This window comes from Ovis canadensis, chromosome 13, assembly GCF_042477335.2.
Source record: "Ovis canadensis isolate MfBH-ARS-UI-01 breed Bighorn chromosome 13, ARS-UI_OviCan_v2, whole genome shotgun sequence".
NCBI classification, from domain to species: Eukaryota; Metazoa; Chordata; class Mammalia; order Artiodactyla; family Bovidae; genus Ovis; species Ovis canadensis.
This window is the reverse complement of record NC_091257.1, coordinates 16619344-16642981: the sequence shown is the minus strand read 5'-3', so window position 1 is coordinate 16642981 and position 23638 is coordinate 16619344. Positions and strand designations below refer to the sequence as shown.

Here is a 23638-nt window from a genome sequence, read left to right as displayed (position 1 = left end):
TGAATGAAAGTGAAAAGTGAAAGTGAAGTCGCTCAGTCATGTCCAACTCTCAGCAACCCCATGGACTGTGCTAGAATAGGTTATAAGAACTCAGAGTCCTGTGTGTAGCGATTTCTAACTAATAAAGTACAGAAGCTTTAGTTTTAGGGCTTAGAGCATCTGCATTGGCTTCATAGACGTGCTTTATGCTTTGTTCTGTTTGGGGCTGCTTTCTGAAGACTTGTTGCTCAATTATTTTTCCCTGGATAAGTGAAGCACACTGTAATAAATGGTACCCTGATGGACCAAGGAAGAGTTCAGTGTTCAAGTGCAGTGTTCAAGATATGGATACAAGAATCCACACTTTGAGAGCTAATAGTCTAGTATATCCCTAATCCTGCTCTTAAACCTTTTGGCATTCTCCGGAGCAATGGGAAAAGCTTAATGTGGTAACAGCAAATTGAAAAAAATCTTAAGAGAATTCTTCAAAGGGGGGAAAAGAGCAACATACTTGCTACAGAGTGGAAAAAGAGAAAAATGTTTGGTTTGGTTATGTTTCATGATGAGAGGTTTTCAGTTGTATCACTGTGAGTCTCATGCATTTTTGAACATTAGCTGAGGAGATATCCACCTCTCTCTCCAGCTAGTTCCTGAGTCATTGTTTATTTGTATAACTGAGAGAATGTCCATCAAATGTCTCAGATGAAATTTCCAAAGCTCTGTTTCCATGGCGTCACTCCACCATATTCTTGAAGTGGTTCTGTCCAAAACGCTCATCTCACTTTTACAGAAACATTTGCTATTATGAACCCTAAGCCTAGCAGTATCCATGCAAATTACTACTCTGATTGCATTTACCAAGGTATTATGTATTGTAGACAATAAAAATGTATGTAACCAGGTTCTGAACTTAAAATTGATACTATATTTTTTAAGCAAGTCTATTTGAGGAGATCAACTGAAAAAAAATTTAAAAGAAAAAAACAACAGCTAATTTCTTTAGTAAGATGCATATCAAGGCTGGAAAAAGAGGAGCAATCACAATTTCTTGGGAGTTAAGTGGTGCTGCTTTTCGTTAAATGGAATTTGTTTGACAAAATCAAAACTGCATTCCATGAAACTGATTAGTAACTACACGCAGGTACTTGCTCATTAAAACTTAGTACACATAATTTTAAAATATAATTTTCTCAATTGGAAACCAATTTGTTTTAAATAAACTTAATTATGCCCACCACCACGTTTATTTTAAAACTTTTTTCAAGCCAGATTCTTCTTTTTTTAATGAGGGAGTATTTGGCCTTTGGTAATTGACTCCACCTGTTAGTCCTTTCTCTCTGATGACTAGTCTTCGTCCTTGGTTCTGATGGCCTCACTCACTTTTGGTCAATTCTCACTGCCTATGAAGGCTAAGGAAGGGTGAGTCTTAAACACAATCTGTGCTTGTCTTTTGATTTAAATTTACACTACTGATACCTGTTTATTTAATGCTTCTCATTGACTCTTATACTGTTTATGCTTTTACTAGTTTACTTAAACATATATTTCATTGGGTTTCAGAACCCTACTCTGCCACTGTCTAGCTGTGGAACCCCCTGCTGAGAGCTACCTAATTTCCATTTTCTCCTTCTGTCCTGAGTGAAACCTGACATTATTCAGGCCAGAAAATATAACTGAAAAATCTATTTTTTCCCAATGTCTCCAGCAGTGAGAGTGGCAAGGTGGCACATGGTGAGTCTCATGCCGTCAGGAGTCTACTGAGAGGCTCTGGGAAAGTGTGGTTCCTGATGTAGGGGTCCTGTCGTCTTCCTGCTGGGGACACAAATAGCTGGAGTGGCACAGGCATTCCTCTTCTTAAATTTTGTGGGGTTTCTTTCATATTTATAAATAATATATTTGCAGTGCTTTTTTTAATTGACTGGCTTTAAGACTTAACTATTGATTTTCACTCTGGTTGATGAGGTTTTCTTAATTTATTTAATTGGAGGGTAATTACTTCACCACGCTGTGATGATTTTTGCCATGCATCAGGATGAATCAGCGGTAGGTATGCGTGTCTCCTCCACCCTGAAACCTCCTCCCTCCCCACCCCATCCCCCAACACTGTCACGGAGCACAGGCTCCCGATGCACTGCTTCACGCATCAGACTCCCACTGGCCAGTTATGTCACGTATAGTAATGGATATATTCAGAGAAGGCAATGGTAACCCACTCCAGTGTTCTCGCCTGGAGAATCCCAGGGACGGGGGAGCCTGGTAGGCTGCCGTTTATGGGGTCGCACAGAGTCAGACACCACTGAAGTGACTTAGCAGCAATGTAGATATTTCAATGCTATTCTCGCCCTCTCCTCTCACTGAGCCCAAAAGTCTGTTCTTTACATCTACGTCTCCTTTGCTGCCCTGTATGTGGGATCATTGGTATCACCTTTCTAGATTCCATATATATGTGTTCATATACAGTATTTGTCTTTCTCTCTTTGACTTACACACTCTGCACTGATGAGGTTGATGAGGTTTTAAATCTGTTACCATATCTCCCATCTCCCCTTTCTCCTTCCTCCTGATAGAATTCTTATCATTAGTTTTCTTTTTCCCCATCACTATAACTTCAAGCAACATACTCAAACCACTTCGTAATCCACCAATTAAAGATAGTATCATTTGGCTTCTGTTTGTGAAAGGAGGACATTTACCTGCAAATCTTGTCACCTCTGATTCTTGTTTAAATTTACTTTCTAACTTGTCAAAGCTGAAATACGTTTGTCCTATCCAGTATCCATAATTGACTTTAATATTTTGCATATAGATTGATTCTAAAAGTTTAAAACTAATAAAAATAAAAATTTACATGACTGTATAAAAAGCAAATATACTTTTCTGTTGGGCCATATATTAGACTTTTATTATTTTACTTGCTGTAGTTATAACACCATGAACTACATGACTTTCAAAAGAGAACATTCTTAATACCAAGACAATATGGATCTTTTTTGACTGGTCCTTCTATTGTTGAAAATCCTGATATTCTCAGCATGGCTTGAGTTTAAATAATGCATTTCTTATACATTTATCTCTTTTTCAACCTTAATTTTCTTTTAGGGAGAAGAAACTTAAGCCATTTGCCTTTATCTTATATCTTCTAGGTGCTGCTGCTGCTGCCGCTAAGTCACTTCAGTCGTGTCCGACTCTGTGCAACCTGAGACGGCAGCCCACCAGGCTCCCCTGTCCCCGGGATTCTCCAGGCAAGAACACTGGAGTGGGTTGCCATTTCCTTCTCCAATGCATGAAAGTGGAAGGTGAAAGTGAAGTCGCTCAGTTGTGTCCAACTCTTAGCAACCCCATGGACTGCAGCCCACCAGGCTCCTCTGTCCATGGGCAAGAGTACTGGAGTGGGGTGCCGTTGCCTTCTCCAGTATCTTCTAGCTTCCTACTCATATTTTCTGAACCTATTCCAATCCTACACTTCCTATGTCAGCCTCAAGAATACACCTTCCTTTAGCTCTAACTTATTTTCTTATATTATGTTTTTCATATTTTCCTCTCTTTGGCTTTCTCTTTTCATTGGCTACCACCCTAGCTGGACTGATTATACCTGTATTTCTTATATTTTCACTTTTCCTACCCTTTTTTTATCTGTCACTTTCTAGTTGTTTGTTTGCTGCCTTCACTGTTGTTGTTTTGCTTGGTTCCACATTCTGAGAGATTTCCTTCACCTCCTCTTTCAGTAGTTCAGGAGAATTTTTATTATTGTTCCATTATCTTATATTTTATTTCTAAGAGAAATTTCTTATTTTTGTTACCCATTTTTCATAGCATCTTGTTCTTTTCTTAAGGGTAAAATATATTCTCTCTGAAGATACTTCCTAGTTTTTTTTTAAACTGTTTACTTAATTATACTAATGGGGCTTTCCCGGTACCTCAGACGGTAAAGCATCTGCCTACAATGTGGGAGACCTGGGTTCGATCCCTGGGTCAGGAAGATCCCCTGGAGAAGGAAATGGCAACCCACTCCAGTACTCTTGCCTGGAAAATCTCATGGACTGAGGAGCCTGGTGGGCTGTAGTCCATGGTGTCGCGAAGAGTTGGACACAACTGAGCGACTTCACTTTCACTTTTCACTTTCATGCATTGGAGGAGGAAATGGCAACCAACTCCAGTTTCTTGCCTGGAGAATCCCAGGGACGGTGGAGCCTGGTGGACTGCCGTCCATGGGGTCGCACAGAGTCGGACACGACAGAAGCGACTTAGCAGCAGCAGCAGCAGCAGCAGAACGACTTCACTTTATTATTACTTCTATTTTCTGTTCATCTTTGCATTCCTTATCAATCAGTATTGTAGCTTTTTTCAATAGCTTGTGGATAATTTGTTAGTTCCCATCTTAGATGGGGCAACAGAAGTGCTGGCTGGGAGCCCTGAGCATGGGAGTGGGGTTGACCAGCTAGCAGACTTCTTTTCCAGTGAGCATGTGGGTTCCAGCCACCATGGTGTGGTATCCACAAATGTTAGAATGAGAAGAACTTTACTCTGGATCCTGAACTTCGGTGCTACCCACAATGATACTTTTCAATCATTTATTCAATTTCATAAAAGACACACCTCTCAAATTTTTGATGCAGAAAGTAACTGGTTATTGATTATTCTATATGAGGATCAGGAGTAGGGAATGAAAGGCTGTTTTTTTCACTCCCACATATTACTCCATGTTCTGCTGGGCTGGTAGAACTCAAGCCTGGAGCATCTCTTGATTGTTTCTGAGCAGGTCAGGGGCTTTCTCATCTGTTACTCTCTATATAACCCAGACTGTGGTTTTCTCTACTATGACATCTCTTCATTTTCCACCCCCTGCAAACTTAGTGAAATATGTCATGTCCTAGTGACCTATCTTGTCCTCTTCATCATTGTGTATTTATGTTCCTTTATCATTATTTTCACAGTACCTCAAGAGAGATAAGATGTCATACTTGCGCTTGTTTTGCTGTTTTGGGCTAATACTATATTAAACTTTGTGTCCAGAACCAAATTTCTGATCTTCCCAGATAGGAATGTCTGGTTCTTTACTTCAGTAAATTAAATTAAAAGAACCTCTGAGATCATCCTTAGCTCTCTCCCTCATGTCATGTATCTGGTTCATTCAGTAAATCTTTTGGCTTCATATTCAAAATGTATCAGGAACCTAACCATCTCTCACCACTCTATTCCAGGCCCTCTGCTCTGCCTATCTCTGTTTCTATACCCGTACTTACAGCTTTTCAACAGAGGAACTAGAACAATCCTGTCAAAATATGTCAGCCCAAATCCATCACTTGCTCAAAACAATGTAATACTTCTGTCACTGAGAGTAAAATCATTCTCACAGTGGCCACCTACCGCTAATTGGGTCACTTGCAGACACACCCAGGCTCTCCCGCTGCTCTCTCCCTGCTCATCGCTCCCTCCACCAGTGTGCCAGGTCACACTTGCCTCAGCACCACTCTCCTCTGTGATGACCCCTTGACACACTCCAGCATCTGCAAGGTCTCCCTCATAGACCACCATGTCTTAGTGTGACTGTATCTGACCAACTGATTTAAAATTGGAATATGTATCCCCTCAAATGCTTCCAATCTCCATTCTCTGTTTTATTCCTTCCTAGCTCCTATTACCATCTTATTTATTTTGTTTATCATCACCCTTCCCCCACCATTAAGTAAGCTTCATGAAGACAATCATTTTTGTCTGTTTATTTTATCCCTAGCATTCAAAACTGTGGCTGGTACAGAGTAGGCAATGAAGTATCTGTTAAGTGAATGAGTGAATGATTATTATTATATAGCCAATACATTAGTATGTAATTACAAAAATTATTCCTAAGGGCAGCTTATTCCTTGGGAGCATTTTGATGCATTGGAAACATAACAACTGATAATTAAGGCAGTAGATGAAACAGATCAACCTGCCACTTTCAAAGGGTGTCAGGTATTTTTCCATAGTAATTAAGCATGGAAGCCAAATTTTCTTAGATTTCTTCTTCCTTTCCAAAAATTATAGCTTTTTAAAAAGTATTTTTGTGCCTTCTTTAAGGCTAGATACACAGGAAATACAATTAGGGCTTTTTCAGCTTCCAGAGAGGCAGAGGAATGAGGAAGCAGCGTATTTCTGTGTTATTGGGTGACTGGAAAGAAAGGGAAGATGCTGCTGCTTAATCAGTTTCTAAATTTTTCCTGGGGAAAAGCAGACTTGCACGCAGTAGCCCACAGTCTGAAATCATGATTATTTCTGAGTCTTGGAATATATATCCTCCCTTAAGTTGGGCATTGATTTCTCTTTGTGGCACCCTTGAACCCTGCCTGGCTCAAAAGAAGCTCTCCTTTAACGAATCAGGAAAGCCACTTGGGGAAGGTGGGTAGGTATGATTTCTGCCACAGACAACAGGATAGCAATTGGTTGCTCTTATCTGGATGTAAGAAGAGATTAATTTCTGAATTGCCTTTTTTTCTCCCTCCTTTTTTTAAAATGAATGTTTTCTTGGGGGAGGAGGTGACTTTGAACTTTTAAACCTTTATATGTGTGTTCCAAACAGGTGACATTTTCACAATTTAGAAGTTTAAAATATATATCCTTTATCTGCCCCATAATCATCCAAAATTCAAGTGCAAAATGTGGGGTGGATCTCATTTTCCAAAAAAGAACACCCATGACTATCAAACCCTAACACTAACAGAGCGATATATGGACCTGGTAAGAACCTGGGCCTTATTTATGACGGGATGGAGGAATATCCTGAGATGACATAGGTATGTCTTATTAATATGAGAAGGTGAGAATGCCAGTGAATGAAGATCTTATGAAACACAATAACCCAGAGGGCTAACTTTTCACACGTGTAAAAAGCAATATATATTCAATACAGTAATATATTTGGCATGTATATTCTACCTCCAAGGAGATCAGCACAGTTTTCCATTATGTTCCTAAGTATATTGCTGAAAAGAATATATGGTACCTTATTCTCTTTTTCTTCATCATTTTTTGTTTAAAAAGTCCAACTTATAGCCACTGCTCATCCACCATAAGTTGGTGCTAAATTCAAAAAGAAAGTGAGATAGACTTAATTGTGTATAAAAAATCTGTTAGTGTTTGAAAATTCTATCTCAACATATATGTCCCCAGAATAAAAAGAAATATATGAACTTCATGTCTCTTGAAGTTATTTTTAAATATCTATACTATTAATTTGGAGGGAAGTCTAAGAAAAGTGGAAAGTTTTTGAGGAATCAAGTTCTCTATCAGGATGGTCAGAGGACTGAGGCAGGACCATTCACTAGTCCCTCTTTCTCTTTTCTATTTCATTTAGTAGCCTATAGTTTCTTTTTCCTAAAAACCGCCCCTTTTGTGGCACAATCTCTTATTCCTTTCCCTGAACCATCTCAACTTATTTGGCCAGTTGAAGATATTTTTCCTTTTCTTCAGAAAAATGTGGTAACTGATGGGCAGAGGAGGAGGGGGACAATAACAGTGACTCTGAGTTGTGCTTGGAAGGACGAAGAAGGTGGAAGCCACTGGGCATCCTGGCAGACCTTGGAAAAGGCCCATGTTCAGAGCAAGAAATCTGGAACAACTAGTTCAAGGGCCTCAATATTTTCAACTCAAAAATAAGGGGATTAGAGCACATGATGTTCAAAGTCTCTGGAGCTCTATAATATTCCATGAGCTATTAACTGTTTTCAAGGACCCATAAGCTTTTCTCTTCCTTTCTTGGTCCTTCCATTCCTTTCCTTTTTTAAACATCCTCCTCTTCCCTGCCGAAGACACATTTATTGGGTACCTATTATCAGTTGAGACTAAAATAGATCTTGGGAACACAAATGACTAAACTATATTTTCTCACTGAGAAGCTCACAAATCCAGGATAGGGTGTCAGACATAGTGACAGATAATTATAGTTGATAAATGCAATAGAAAATAGGCCTGGCATGATCAAAGAAAAGGAAGAAACTGTCAGTTATTCATGGAAATCATGGGACAGAGGGGAGACAGGTGAGTTGTATATACGGTGAGTCCCTAAAGGAGGCTTGGAAATTCTGCTGACGGACAGAGTGGAGAAAGGACATCCAGGAAAGCGTGTAAGTCTGAAGGCACTCAGGTTATGAAGGCAGGAGGAATCGCAAGTGGTTAGGAATTGTTGAGGTGGAATGGTGCTGGGGTCCAGGTGGTGATTCGGAAGCTCCTAAGGGCACAGGCTATGTTTGTTTTCACCACTGGTAACTCCCTAGTGCTTGGCACTTACTAGGCCTTCAAAGAATATTTACTCACTAAATGAATGACAATTAAATAGACAGAAAACTTCATTTTGTAGGTAATAATGCCACAGAAATGATTTGAAGTCTGATCAGATTTGAGGCTTTTTAAGGATCATTGCTAGCAGACAGACACACAGAGTTGGAGAAAAAGGAGAGAATTCTAGAAAAGGAGGTAGAAGGTAGTTACAGAGAAGACCTGTCATGGATTTGAACATGATGGGAGAGGGTAGCAGGATGCGGAAAGAGAGGTGGGAGCTAGTTAGGAAATTCAGAGAGCTGTGACATATTTGGACAGAGGTTAAACAGTGGAAACAGTGTCAGACTTTATTTTTGGGGGCTCCAAAATTACTGCAGATGGTGACTGCAGCCATGAAATTAAAAGACACTTACTCCTTGGAAGAAAAGTTATGACCAACCTAGATAGCATATTGAAAAGCAGAGACATTACTTTGCCAACAAAGGTCCATCTAGTCAAGGCTGTGGTTTTTCCAGTGGTCATGTACGGATGTGAGAGTTGGACTGTGAAGAAAGCCGAGCACCAAAGAATTGATGCTTTTGAACTGTGGTGTTGGAGAAGACTCTGGAGAGTCCCTTGGACTGCAAGGAGATCCAAGCAGTCCATTCTGAAGGAGATCAGCCCTGGGTGTTCTTTGGAAGGAATGATGTTAAAGCTGAAACTCCAGTACTTTGGCCACCTCATGAGAAGAGTTGACTCATTGGAAAAGACTCTGATGCTGGGAGGAATTGGGGGCAGGAGGAAAAGGGGACGATAGAGGATGAGATGGCTGGATGGCATCAACGACTTGATGGACGTGAGTCTGAGTGAACTCCGGGAGTTGGTGATGAACAGGTAGGCCTGGCATGCTGCGATTCATGGGGTTGCAAAGAGTCGGATACAACTGAGCAACTGAACTGAACTGAACTGAACCAACCGGTGTGGATGAAGTTAAGGCAAGCTTCCAGATGACACTTCCCAAATGACTGAACTAGACTCTCTATGATATTCATACCTGCTGAAGTAACAGATGTTACCCCCAAATTCTAAAATATACCTTGAAGGCTGATGTCAGTATATAAAACATTTTTTTGGACAGCTCATTTATTTTGTGACAGCTACTTCAATAGCTAACAATTTAACAGAGATCCTCTATTAAACTTTTTTATTTTTTGCCCGAGGGAGTTAACATTTAAAAACCGGACTCAAACAGTTTGGAAAATTGGCAATATCCATCTAAGCTTTGGGCTTCCCTGGTGGCTCAGATGGTAAAGAATCTGCCTGTAATGCAGGAGACCCAGGTTTGATCACTGGGTTGAGAAAAATCCCCTGGAGAAGGGAATGGTTACCCACTCCAGGATTCATGCCAAAGCTGAATCCTGTCTCTTGGGGTGATGGGCTATCTCGCTATTATAATGCACTGAACAAGGATCTCGGATAGGAAATGGGCAGGTGGATGAGTGTCCAGGGACCCAGCCATGGAAAGGGACCTGAACCCAGAGGAAGGCATGCAGAAAATAATTTTAGATTTCTTAATCCAAATAGGGAAGGCTTCACTTCTGCTGCCTTTGCACACAGAGATTCTTCACTAATTATGAGACAGATTCCATTTCTTATTGAAATTTTTTGATGAAGAGAGGTTTCCCACTGGATCCTTGAGACCTGATAGTAAACACCAACATATTGCAATTCTGTGAATCCTGCCCCTGGTTCAGAGCAATCTGTTTTCCAACCCACACAATGGTGTTTAGGCTGCATGACCGCAGAAAGAAGTAGCAGAATTAGATGCCTCTGCGTCACCTCCCACCTCAAAGGAAAGCAGAATATTAGAAAGAGGCACTAACACTGGGCAGGAAGAAGAAAATTATTTTGTCTTCAGACTCTTTGACCAATGGAAAAATTTTCATGGACCTGATAAATGATTAACTTGTTCACATGATATAGATTTTGGGTTGATGTAGATGATCTGTCTTTTGCAGTCCATGTTAACCTTATCAGTAAGATCATTTTTGTATATAATTTTCTTTCAATTATTTATTTTGGCTACACTGGGTCTTCATTGCAGCACCTGGCTTCTCTAGTTGTTGCGTGCAGGCTCAGTAGTTGGGCTTAGTTACTCTGCAGGCTTAGTTACATGGGCTTAGTTACTCTGCAGGATGTGAGATCTTAGTTACTCTGGGCTTAGTTACTCTGCAGGCTTAGTTACATGGGCTTAGTTACATGGGCTTAGTTACTCTGCAGGATGTGAGATCTTAGTCCTCTGATCATGGATTCAACCCAGATCCCCTGCACTCGAAGCATGGAGTCTTAACCACTGGACCACTAGCAAAGTCCTCACCAGCCAGCTCTTTAAAGAAATTCACTGACTGGTGCAGAAAAAGTCTTGAGGATTTAAAAGTTACTTAGGAAACTTACTTATGCTTAGCTATCGACTTCTATCCCCTTTGTCACCGAGAAAACAGAGGCAGCCAGAAAACCTCTATCATTCCCTACCTACCAGCATCTCTACTGATGGACTCCACTTTTCCTCCTCTTATCAGTTAAGTGTCCTTGCTCCTGTCTGAGCCCAGTCCCTCTATTTGTGAATTAAGATAGATTCCACAATTTTTTTTAAACAAAGGACCAGAGAGTAAATATTTTAGGCTTTGTACTCTATATGGTTTATGTCATAATGACTCAACTATGTCTAGAGAAAGCAGCCATAGACAATATGTAAATAAATGGGTTTGTTGTGTTTCAATAAAAATATATAAAAACAAGTGATAGGTCAGGCTTGACCTCAGGCTATACTTTCCTGAATCCTATACTAGATCCTGCCATGCTTGCCTACTTAAGGACACGCTCCAGCAGTTCTCCAGCTCTCTTATATTCTTTACCCTCCACAGGATCATTGCCACCAGCATACATGCATGTTGTGGTTTCTCCCATCTTAAAACTATCTCTTGATCTTGCTTCCCTCTTGCAGCAATCTTCTCATCTTTTCCCTGCCTTTTACATCAAAACTTCGCACAACAACAATCTCTTTTGTCTTCATTTCTCTCCACTGATTCCTGAGCTGCTGCTGCTGCTGCCAAATCGCTTCAGTCATGTCTGACTCTATGCGACCCCATAGATGGCAGCCCACCAGGCTCCTCCATCCCTGGGATTCTCCAGGCAAGATTACTGGCGTGGGTTGCCATTTCCTTCTCCAAGGCATGCATGCATGCTAAGTCACTTCAGTTGTTTCCGACTCTGTGTGACTCTATGGACAGCAGCCCACCGGGCTCCTCTGTCCACGGGATTCTCTAGGCAAGAATACTGGAGTGGGTTGCCATTTCCCTCTGCATAGCCCACTCCAATAGACTTTTGATTCCATTATTCCACGAAGTTGCTCTAATCAAGGTCACCAGTGACCTCCATACCCTTGAATCCGACAGTCAGTTGTCAGCCTTCATCTTACTTGACGTGAAAGCAACAGCTGGCCCTGTTGATCACTCTCTTCTTGAAATGCTGTCTTCCCCTGATTTCCAAACTCACAGACTTGCCTCACTGCCAGGCCACTGACCACTCCTTGTTAGACTGCTTCTTCTGATTCTCTCTTATCCCCTCAATCTTTTCAAGTTGGAGTATCAGTGACTCAGGCCTTGAAAATTTTCTCCAACTGTAGTTGCTTCCTGGATGATCTCATCCTGGCTCATTAAATACTATCTATAATCTGATGACTTCCAAATTGATGCATTCAATGCCAGGCTTATATATTTAACTGCCTACTCAACATATCTGCTTGGGTATCTAATAATAATCTCAAACCAAACATAATCAAAGCTGAACCCTTGCTGTACACCACCAAATGTGCTCTACTTTAAATTCTCCCTATGGAGTACGTGGTACTTCCATCCTTTCTGTCTGTTGGGTCAAAAGTCTAACATCATTCTTGATTCTTCTCTTTCTCTTACACGCAACATACAATCACAATGGTCCATACTCTCGATGATACACTTAAGTAGATGCAGATATAGATAATCAGATTATCTACAAGCTATTACCTTATTATCTATGATCTTATCTCTACAAGCTCCCTTTTCCTTCAAGACGCTAACAATCTAATGAAAATATTTCGATAGCTTCTTAACTGATCTTCCTGCTTCCATTATTGCCTCTTCCCTTCAGTCAATCACTGACTGAAGAGTCATCAGATCATGTCTATCACCTGCTCCAAACCCTCCAGTGGCTTCTATATCCCATAAAATAAAAGCCAAAGTCCTTCAAAAGCCTACACCACAAAATAAGAAATCAACTTCTATTGCCTTTGCTAATTTCCTTTGCTGGTACCTCCAACTTTGCCAGGAGTCCTGTATTAATACCTGTGTGTGGAGTGTGTGGAGGACTGTTGGGAGTTAACAGTGGAGGGTAAAGGGAAGGATGATGATACCCTGCATCTCTCTGTAGCTCTGAGGAGGAATCAGGGCATCCCAGAGAGGGGTGCTGAAGTCAGGGACTACAAACACGGATGTGCTCATTGGTCCTCAAGGCAGTAGGAGATGCAGGAAGACGTGTGAGACTCAGCGGACAGATGTGAAACAAACCCCCTATTTTCCAGGTCTATTAAAGGGAGGTATCCCTTGAGGGAGCAGAGAGATCTGATCCTTAGGACACACAGGGTTGGCAAATTGTTGGCAACCCACTCTAGTATTCTTGCCTGGAGAATCCCATGGACAGAGGAGCCTGGTGGGCTACAGTCCACGGGGTCACAAAGAGTCGGACACCACTGAGCGACTTCACTTTCACTTATCAAGAGGAATACTGTTGTTTAACTACAAAAGATACCACTTTTGTAGTCCAACCACAGAGGGAAAAATTGAAAGACACAGTTTTCTCCCCAACCCATCTTTGAAAGGAGTCACTTGTCTAAAAGAATAAATAAAAAATTCAATCTCAAGTGATTTATGTAAGAAAGAAAGCATGAAAATCTGGACAAATATATTTAGGAAAGTTGAAGTCCTGGTTCTGACAAAAAAAATAATTAACTGAACAGATTTCTCAGAAATTGATGATACTGTTGCCATTGAGCAACTTCCTTCAGATTTTTGCCTTCTCTGAGCACTCCATCAAGAAATAATCCCCTTCCTCCACCATCACACACTCTTCGTCTGCTTTATCCCCACACACAGGCCTCCATCTGACCCACGATCAGTGTGCTTCATCATCATGATTTCTCTGTTTTCTACAGAATGCTGTGTCCCTGACACTGGCACAGAGAAGGCACCTGACAGACGTGTGTTGAATGAATGAATGAGTCCAAATCCCTTTGTCAACAATTTCTTCTGGAGACATTTGACTTTTGGAGAAGCTCAGGTTCCTGTTGGGCATTCTACACAATGAGGTAAACCGTCTCCTTCAGTGTGGCCACTACACCAGGTACTATGTATGTTGGCTCCCAAGACTAAATAGAAGGTGTGATGTTATGAGATAGTACTGACAATTAGAAGGGTGGAAATTAAGTTTTCAGAGCACATGGTGTTTGCAAATCTAAACCTTCTGGATGAGCAGTTTCAATGGGGGAAAAATACCCTACAGAATATCACAGTCAGGGAAGGCAAAACATATTCTGTAGCTTCATTAATTATACCAGGCAAGTAGCTGCTGGAAAAATGTCTATAGATGCAGTTCTGACAGGGAACACTACAGGGCTTGCTAATCACAATCTCTAAAGGAAATTAATGAGCAGAAGACCACAGAGAGGAGAAAATTAAAATGTTTAGAACATAAGTGCACAAAGGTTTATTGTGACATAAAATATGCAGATTTGTTTGTAATATGATATCTATATTCACTCATAGTAAAAGCCTCCCTGTAAGTTACTCTCATTTAGTAAATCCTTCTGATTGAGAGTTAATGAATATTATAAATTGGTAATTTTACTAAGAACTGAATATGATTGTATTCTAGCAGTGATATTTTAAAATACTGTAGAAATATTTAGTATTTATTTATCTATGTTCATTCACCCATCCAATCATACATACATATACGGAGAAGTGAAGCATATACACTCAACATATTACCAGCTGGTACCGGAATAAGAATGATTGCAAAGCAAGTACAATGTGGCCACACAGACAGTGTCTCACTGAACTGAAGTCTCTCTAAGCACAAATTATACCATAGACGTAAACGGGTGACTTAGTTCTTGAAGATATAAAATAGATTGAGTTTTTAAAACAGCCTTAAAAAATAGCTTCTCAAGACCTCAGAGTATCAAAGCTAGATAGCATTTTATTCATTCCATTGTAAGAATTGAAGTTGCTATTATGCAACTTTTGGAAATAAACCTCTACCATAATCACTAATTGATGCTTTAGAACTGTGGTGTTGGAAGAGACTCTTGAGAATCCCTTGTACTGCAAGGCGGTCAAACCAATCAAACCTAAAGGAAATCAACTCTGAATATTCGTTGGAAGGACTGATATTGAAACTGAAGCTCCAATACTTTGGCCACCTGATTCGAAGAGCTGACTCATTAGAAAAGACCCTGATGCTGAGAAAGATTGAAGGCAGAGAAGAAGAGGATGACAAGGATGAGATGGTTGGATGGCATCACCGACTCAGTGGACATTAGCCTGAGCAAACTCTGGGAGATGGTGAAGGACAGGGAAGCCTGGCATGCTGCAGTCCATGGGGTTGAGGTTGCAAAGAGTAGGACATGACTGAGTGACTGAACAACAACAAATAGTCACTAATAAATTAGAGGTCAGGACATATTATTTGGTGTATGTAGCTCAGAAAAATGCCAGAGCACTGAAGGTCAAAAAATTATAGATCGTAATGCTCAGACAATGAACACTGGCCTGACATGACCCCATAGTTGTCATCCACGATGTGAGAAGCTATATAAGGCCACAGATATGACATGCAGACTTCAACTTTTACTTAGATTCATATACGTTTTTTGCCACTATATTTATTTTATAATTGAAGGATAATTGCTTTGCAGAGTTTTGTTGTTTTCTGTCAAACATCAACAATAATCAGCCATAGTTACAGCCATGTCCCTTCTTGAAAGAAACTGTATGTAGGGTCAGGATCAACACTGAAAGTGAAAGTCGCTCAGTCATGTCCAACTCTTTGTGACCCCATGGACTATATATGGTCCATGGAATTCTCCAGGCCAGAACACTGGAGTGGGTAGCCTTTCCCTCCTCCGGGGGATCTTCCCAACCCAGGGATTGAACCCAGGTGTCCTGCATTACAGGTGGATTCTTTATCAGCTGCGCCACAAAGGAAGCCCAAGAATACTGGAGTGGATAGCCTATGCCTTCCCAGTGGATCTTCCCAACCCAGGAATCAATTTGGGGTCTCCTGTATTGCAGGCAGATTTTTTACCAGCTGAAAGCCCCAGGACCATGATTAGTATCTTACAAACTATAATCATGGAAAAAGAAACCTTCCCTTTCAATATGTTCATTTCAAGCTCTTTTAATGGCAATTGAACAGTTTTAGAGTCCAAGTTGCCCAGAAGTTCGTAGCTTCTTGTTTGATATATCCTGCCTTTCTTCTGATTATTTCTGTATTCGTCTAAAAGGCCCACTATCTTGGTAAATTAGCAACTCTTTAATGAAGAATCCTTATCTAATTCATCTTTCTAGTACATGGCTGAATAAATATTTTTTATTATTTAAAGTTTTTATTTAAATTTTTAAGAATTTTTCATCTTTCTCATATTAATTGAGCAGTTATTATGTATATAATCATAGATTAGGTGCTGTCCATTGTAAAAGAAATTGAATAGGTATTGAAAATGTCTGCCTTTGAGGAGACAGATGGAAAGAAGATGGTAAGGCTAAGAGAAAATGAGTTGGGATAAGATGTTTAGATGAAATGGAATGTGGTTTCATCTGTATTTTCTTTTGAAAAGAAATGATATCAAATGCTTAATTTCTAAGGAAAAAATCCATAATTTTAACTTAACACCATGATTTGAAAGCATTTGAATCACACTTCTAATTGGCAACGAGTTGATTTTTAGATGGAATTTTAACACAAGATAAATATGTTGAAAACTCAAAGTCTTTCAAAGGAATCAGGATAATATAATACGAATTCAGACTGAGGTGATCAGCTTCAAAGATTTCAGTCCACCATACCTTGGCCACTTCTTCTTGGAAAGCCACGAGGTTCAAGTGGGAGATGTTCACTAAGTCAGGCCCATACACCACTGTTATCATGCGATGTTCCAGGCGCCCAATGTTCCCCACATCCAGAAGTTCACGTAATTTAGGGTCCTGGATAATAAACAAAGATTGAAAAAATTAGTCAGCTAGAGATCCCAACATGGCAGCATAATTTCAAAAGAATTAGAGCTAGAATGCCCCAGAACAAAGTTTCCTTTTATTCTTTGATTTTTTTTAATTTTAACATTTTTATTGAAGTATAGCTGATTGACAATGTTGTGTTAGTTTCAGGTGTATAGTAAAGTGATTTGGCTTTTATATATATATATATAAAGCTTCCCTGGTGGCTCAGACAGTAAAAAATCTGCCTGCAATGCAGAAGACCCAGGTTCATTCCCCGGGTCAGGAAGATCCCTTGAAGAAGGAAATGGCTACCCACTCCAGTATTCTTGCCTGGAGAATTCCATGGACAGAGGAGCCTGATGGGCTATAGTCCATGGGTTGCAAACAGTCAGATATGACTGAGCAACTAACACTTTCACTTTTCATATGTATATATTCTTTTTCAGATTTTTTCCCCTCATAGATTATTACAGAATATGTAGTGTGTATATGTTAATCCCAAGCTCCCAATTTATCCTTCCTCCCTCCTTTCTTCTTTGGTAACCAGGTTTGTTTTCCATGACTGTGTTGTAAATAAGTTCATTTGTATCATATTTTTAGATTCCACATATAAGCAATATCATATGATATTTGTCTTTCTCTGTGTGGCTTGCTTCACTTAGAATGATAATCTCAGGACAAAGTTGCCTTTTATTCTTAACAGAAATTGGTATGACTTGAAGGCTCTCACCCCAGAAAAGTCCAGAGAGGTGAAATAGCTTGCCCAAAGATTTTGGAGAAAGGATTTCTGGATCAAGATTTATGATCCTCATGGTATCATGGAAAGTGAAAGAAGTCAGAAAGAGAAAGGCAAATACCGCATGATATCACTTACCTGTAATCTAAAAGTTCTGAAATCATAGTAACAGAGACTATAGAGTGGTAGTTACCAGGAACTGGACGATGGGAAAAAATGGGAAGATGTTGGTCAAAGGGTACAAATTTCCAGATATAAGGTGTGAACATCTATTGTCCAGCATGTGATTATAGTTAATATTGATAATGTTGTATTACATACTTGAAAAATAGGAGGGGAGTAGATCTTAAATGCTCTTACCAGAAGAAAAGAAGTGATAATTATGTGAGGTGATGGAGGCGTTAGCTAACACTCTGCTGGTAACCATTTTGCAATGTATAAGTGTAACAAACCAACATGCTGTGCACCTAAGCTTCCACAAGGTTATGTCAGTTATATCTCAATAGAACTGGAAGAAAGACATCTGCAGTCAAGATCATACTGTCATTTAGTAACACATCTATTTCCTCCAATCAACCTATGAATTGAAATGCAAAAATCTCATCCCTCTCCTCATGAACACATTTTACATGAAAAAGGTGGTTCTGGCAGAATCAGAGCACAGCACTGCCATCTGGGGAGGCAGGAAGCTATCTGAGGGCACAGCACGGGCCGCCTCCAGCATTCAGCAATGGTTAAAGCGAGGCTGCGAACACAGGCGATCATTGCTATTCAGCTGCTCAGTGTTGCCTGACTTTTTGTGACCCCATGGACTGCAGCACGCCAGGCTTCCCTGTCCTTCCCCATCTCCTAGAGCTTGCTCAAACTCATGTTCATTGAGTTGGTGATACCATCCAACCATCTCATCCTGTTATCTCCTTCTCCTGCCTTCCATCTTTCCCAGCATCAAGGTCTTTTCAAATGAGTCAGGTCTTCGCATCACGTGACCAATGTATTGGAGCTTCAGCTTCAGCATCAGTCCTTCCAATGAATATTCAGGACTGATTTCCTGTAGCATGGACTGGTTTGATCTCCTTGCAGTCCAAGGGACTTTCTAGTGTCTTCTCCAACACCCAGTTCAAAAGCATCAATTCTTCAGTTCTCAGGCTACTTTATGGTCCAACTCTCACTTCCATAAGCCGTAGTTTTGACTAGATGGACCTTTGTTGGCGAAGTAATATCTCTGCTTTTTAGTACTCTCTTTAGGTTTGTCACAGCTTTTCTTCCAAGGAGCAAGCGTCTTTTGATTTCATGGCTTCAGTCACCATCTGCAGTGATACTGGAGCCCAAAAAAATAGTCTGTCACTGTTTCCATTGTTTCCCCATCTATTTGGCATGAAGTGATGGGACTGGATGCCATGGTCTTAGTTTTCTGAATGTTGAGTTTTAAGCCAGCTTTTTCACTATTCTCTTTCACTTTCATCAAGAGGCTCTTTAGTTCCTCTTTGCTTTCTGTCAAAAGGGTAGTATCATCTGCATATCTGAGATTAGCGATATTTCCCCTGGCAATCTCGATTCCAGCTTGTACATATCCAGTCCGGCATTTTGCATGATGTACTCTGAATATTAAAAAAGTAGGGTGACAACATACAGCCTTGACGTACTCCTTTCCTAACTTGCAACCAGTTCATTGTTCCATGTCCAGTTCTAACTGTTGCTTCATGACCTGCATACAGGTTTCTCAGGAGGCAGGTGAGGTGGTCTGGTATTTCCAACTCTTTAAGAATTGTTCACAGCTTGTTGTGATCCATGTAGTCAAAGTCTTTAGTATATAGTCAGTGAAGCAGATGTAGATGTTTTTTCTGGAATTCTCTTGCTTCCAACGGATGTTGGCAATTTGGTCTCTGGTTCCTCTGCTTTTTCTAAATCCAGCTCAAACAACTCGACATTCTTGACTTACATACTGTTGAAGCTTAGCTTGGAGAATTTTGAGCATTACTTTGCTAGCATGTGAGATGAATGTAATTGTGCGGCAGTTTGAACATTTTTTGGCATTGCCCTTCTTTGGAGTTGAAATGAAAACTGACATTTTCTAGTCCTGTGGCCCCTGCTGAGTTTTCCAAATTTGCTGGCATACTGAATGCAGCAGTTTAATAGTATCATCTTTTAGGATTTGAAATAGCTCAGCTGGAATTTCATCACCTCCACTGGCTTTGTTCTTAGTGATGCTTCCTAAGGTCCACTTGACTTCGCACTCTAGGATGTCTGGCTCTAGGTGAGTGATCAGACCACCATGGTTATATTGGTCATTAAGATCTTTTCTGTATAGTTCTTCTGTGTATTCTTGCCACCCTTTCTTAATATGTTCTGCTTCCGTTAGGTCCATATCATTTCTGTCCTTTATTGTGCCCATCTTTGCATGAAATGTTCCCTTGGTATCTCTATTCTAGCCTCACAAATACTGGGATTTGGAGATAGAGAAATTCTGCAGTCTTTGCAGAGCAGATGTTCTTTAGGACATCAGAAGCATGTATTTTTTGGAGACTTAGACCTGCTGGGAAAAGGATGTTTCCAAAGTTTCTGAATTCATAATAAAATCTACCATAAGGCTCTGTTGGTTTGGCTGAATTTATTTTCCTTTCATAAGACAGGTCCTGAAGAAAATGAGAGGGTCATGCAGAAAATTAGCCTCAAATGAATCACTTAGCAAATCTGCAGACAGCTTCTGAGCAAGGAATAACTCACATTCTTATTTATTTAGCTACACGCTGGACCAACACAGCTTAATGACTTAGGCTGGTTATTCTGATCTCCCTTCTGAGGTGTTTATACACAGGCCCTTGTAAAGAAATAGAGAACTAGAAAAACAAACAAACAAAAGAGAAGAAAGCGATATCTTTCCAGCTGAGTTATTTTATTTGGTGACATTAATTTTCCCTTTACTTAATAAACTTTCTCCTCTGTTTGGCTGCATGAAGAGGAGCCCTTTCAGGTAAGTTACGAAGAGAGAAAATCCCATTTCAAAGCTGCACTCGATATAACAGAAACTTAAACTTGACTAACACGTTGATAATTTTATCAAGAACATCAGGTTTCTGTGAAAGATCAAATGCTATCACAAAAGCATAATTTGCATGACCTAGAAAAGGAAAGGAATACAGTAAAAAAAAATACTAAACAAAACAATCAGAGCAAAAAGGGAAATTTTTAATCATTTTACCATTAATGAAAGATTAAGGAAAAATGTTCAGAAAGAATGAACTTTTTCTGAAGGCTGATTAAAGAATGATACCAGCTGTTCTGTGAAACAATTAACTGCATCCCAGGTTTTGAACACCACTGAGGCAAGGTTTAGAGAGAAAGCACATTGATCAGTACTTAAATTTTTGTGTGTGTACTTGAAAAAAATTATAATCCTCAGAAACCACCTGAAACTTGTAATTATAAATCTCTAGTGTTAAATCAGTGATTGTAGAGTTCATTGATGTCCTTATTTCTACATTGAATGGGACAATTTGGGGAAATGAAAGGGCTCTGACTTTGTACCGTTGCTTCCTTCCAGTGAGAGCCACGTTATCCATCCTCTGGCTCTTTCCTCTCTCGAGTATTTTCTCTTCCTTCTATACACTTTCCTGCCTGATTCACATGTCCATTAAAAATACTTTTGCCCACTTATTAAATCAATAGTTGAATATTGATTAAATCAATCGATAGTTGATTGATTCATGTATTCATCAGAATTTCCCTTGAGAAATAGGCGAGTAGAAAGCATCCAGAGAATGTGCCCAGAATAGAAAATAATTCTGGAGAAGACTTCTAGAATTCCCACTCTCCCTAACAATACTGTTAGGTACAGAATTTATAAGAAAGATGACTCTGTGGAATTTCCATAAGTTTTCCCACTAGTGACTGTTCACATATATTTTAAAAAGGTATTGGTTTTATGTAACTAATGAAGTATTTACAAGTGATATCTAGGATTACGAGGATAATGCAGGCTGGCAAATGACAGTGATGATTGAATATGAGGGGTAGTTATTTGAGGATTTATTATTATATCTCTATGTATCTGAGATGAACGTGAAAGTCGCTCAGTCATGTATGACTTTTTGCAACCCCATGGACTATACAGTCCATGGAATTCTCCAGGCCAGAATTCTGGAGTGGGTAGCCATTCCCTTCTCCAGGGGATCTTCCCAACCCAGGGATAGAACCCAGGTCTCCTGTATTGCAGGCGTATTCTTTACCAGCTGAGCCACCAGGGAAGCTGGTTAACAATTATACGATACATTAAAGAAAGATTACTGAGCATAACATGGAGAAGCAAGACATTTTGGAGCTATTTTTTCAAGGGAAACCACACTAGTTTAGAGTTATGTCATTCTGAAAGTAAACAGAAAAATCATTTAAATATATAAAAAGCAACTTTCTTTCTAATACCCCTTCTTGGTGAGAGATCAGAAGTTTTGAACTGTATCTTTCTTTTCCATCCTTAATCATTTTATTTCTCTTTAAAATGGACCCTTTTCTTCATCTATTTCATTTTTATCAACACCAAACTTGGTTATATTAGAAATACCTTCCTGAAGACATGACCTCACTTTTCTTTTCCCCTAAACTCTAAGTTTTCTCATTTTGAACACAACAGCCCAATCTGACGTGGTGGCTTCAAGCCTCATTCTTCATTCCTAAGCAGATTGATATGTGAAGGGTATTCTCGAAAAAGATATTGATCCTTTCAAGTACCAAAAGTTGCCCTCTATTGTTTTCCGCAGAGGAAATCCTAGGAGAATAGGCAAAAGAGGGAAATTATCTAGAAGAATAGAAAGCAAAGGTACCCAGTGTTTGCAGAAACTTGTAAGTGGAAGGGATTGAAAGTAAACATGTCTAGGGGGTTCCCTGGCAGTCCAGTGGCTAGAATTGGTATTTTCACTGCCCGGCCAGTTTCAGTCCCTGGTCTGGGAAAAAAGATCCGCATAGCACAGCCAACAAACAAATAAAAACAAGCAAAAAATAAAATAAGCATGTCTTAACTGTGGTTATCTCTGGGGGACTGTTTTTCAGATCTGGGGACATGAGTCGCTGCATTTCAAAAACAAACAAAATAAAACTATGCTGTAACAGTAACAAAAATCTACAGACAATTTGCATAAACCCCTCCCCCAAACCTATTCTACTAAGGAAATTTATATCTTGCTTCTCATTGGTGGAATCTCCTGACCAGTTTTCACAAAAGGATTTACCTACATGGGTTACTACGAGATTCAAACACATTTCTTGGTTCCTGAAATGGTAAACATTCTTTGAAATTTTTACAAAGAAAAAAAACAGGCTATCTCCACAACTCTATAAAAATATTAAATTTCTCTGTTGCAGAGCCTGAAAGAGTATAGCTCAGAAAAAAATCAGGTGAGGTGAACTTGGAATTTCTAGTTTCAGGAACTGTTCTCTAGAGAACAGCCCCCATGTGTCTCCACAGCTGGAATTAGCCAGACCAACGAAGACTCCTGACAGTTAAGTGTACTTCTAAAGTTAAGTGCTGGATCATCTCTGTTGCCACAAAAGTTATAAAATAGAGACCTACCAAATAAACTCATTTTCTCTCAATCATCAGGATTCATGATTAAATTACTTCAGTTCTACTGCAAAGAAAGCTAAATCGCTCAGATTAATGATTCCCATTTCTAGGTAAAAGGCAACTGAAAAAGTCAAGACTAGTCTACACCTGAGATACTGTGTGTTACTATAATTATATCATTCAACATGGTTGAAATTAATAAAAGAGAGCATCACAAGCTAAAGGATGATATTTAAAAGAGTTTCAATGTTCATTCTTTGATTTATATGATTTTTAAAGAAAAACTATTTGTAGTTCAGATATTCACAAAATAAAAAATCTTTTCAATACCTTTAGATTTCATTTTGACACAAGAAAACACTCTTGGTGCAGAAAACGTACCTCACTCATTTTTTACCCCCATAAAATACATCTTGACTGGATGTTAGGCTTATGGAGGCAATTTGCATATTAGGCTAATTTCATTCCTATCACTTAATACAGGGTTTTCAACCTGAATTACAGTTAAATGGATGTAACTTTAATCCATCATTTACATAAAAGCCAGGTGTGTAAAAGTCTATTAAAACTCAGTACAGCAATTGGAAATGAAAGAGAGATTAGTTTTTAAACTAAAGTGATGTTAGTATGTTTATGCTTTATTTAAATCTGTTGTGAAGGAAAGAAATAAACTTATGCCCAGGATGATTTTCCATCAAAGTCATGAATTTAATTTTTGACTTTTGGAAAATAAAAAAATAGATGAATGAATCCCCTTGGAATCAGTACTTATTCTTCACTGTAAGGTTTTGCTCTCTTTTTTACAAATGTCATGAGGAA

General features: G+C 39.5%; 1 protein-coding gene across 3 annotated transcripts in view; it reads right to left on the bottom strand.

The window, feature by feature from the left end:
* PLCB1 (phospholipase C beta 1) overlaps window positions 1-23638 on the bottom strand; it is an 877017-nt gene that overhangs the window by 281833 nt on the left and 571546 nt on the right. For all 3 annotated transcript variants that reach the window (XM_069546383.1, XM_069546382.1, XM_069546384.1), the window contains one exon: window positions 16377-16514. In XM_069546383.1, the coding sequence (XP_069402484.1) occupies window positions 16377-16514 (138 nt within the window). The remainder of the gene's footprint in view (window positions 1-16376; window positions 16515-23638) is intronic.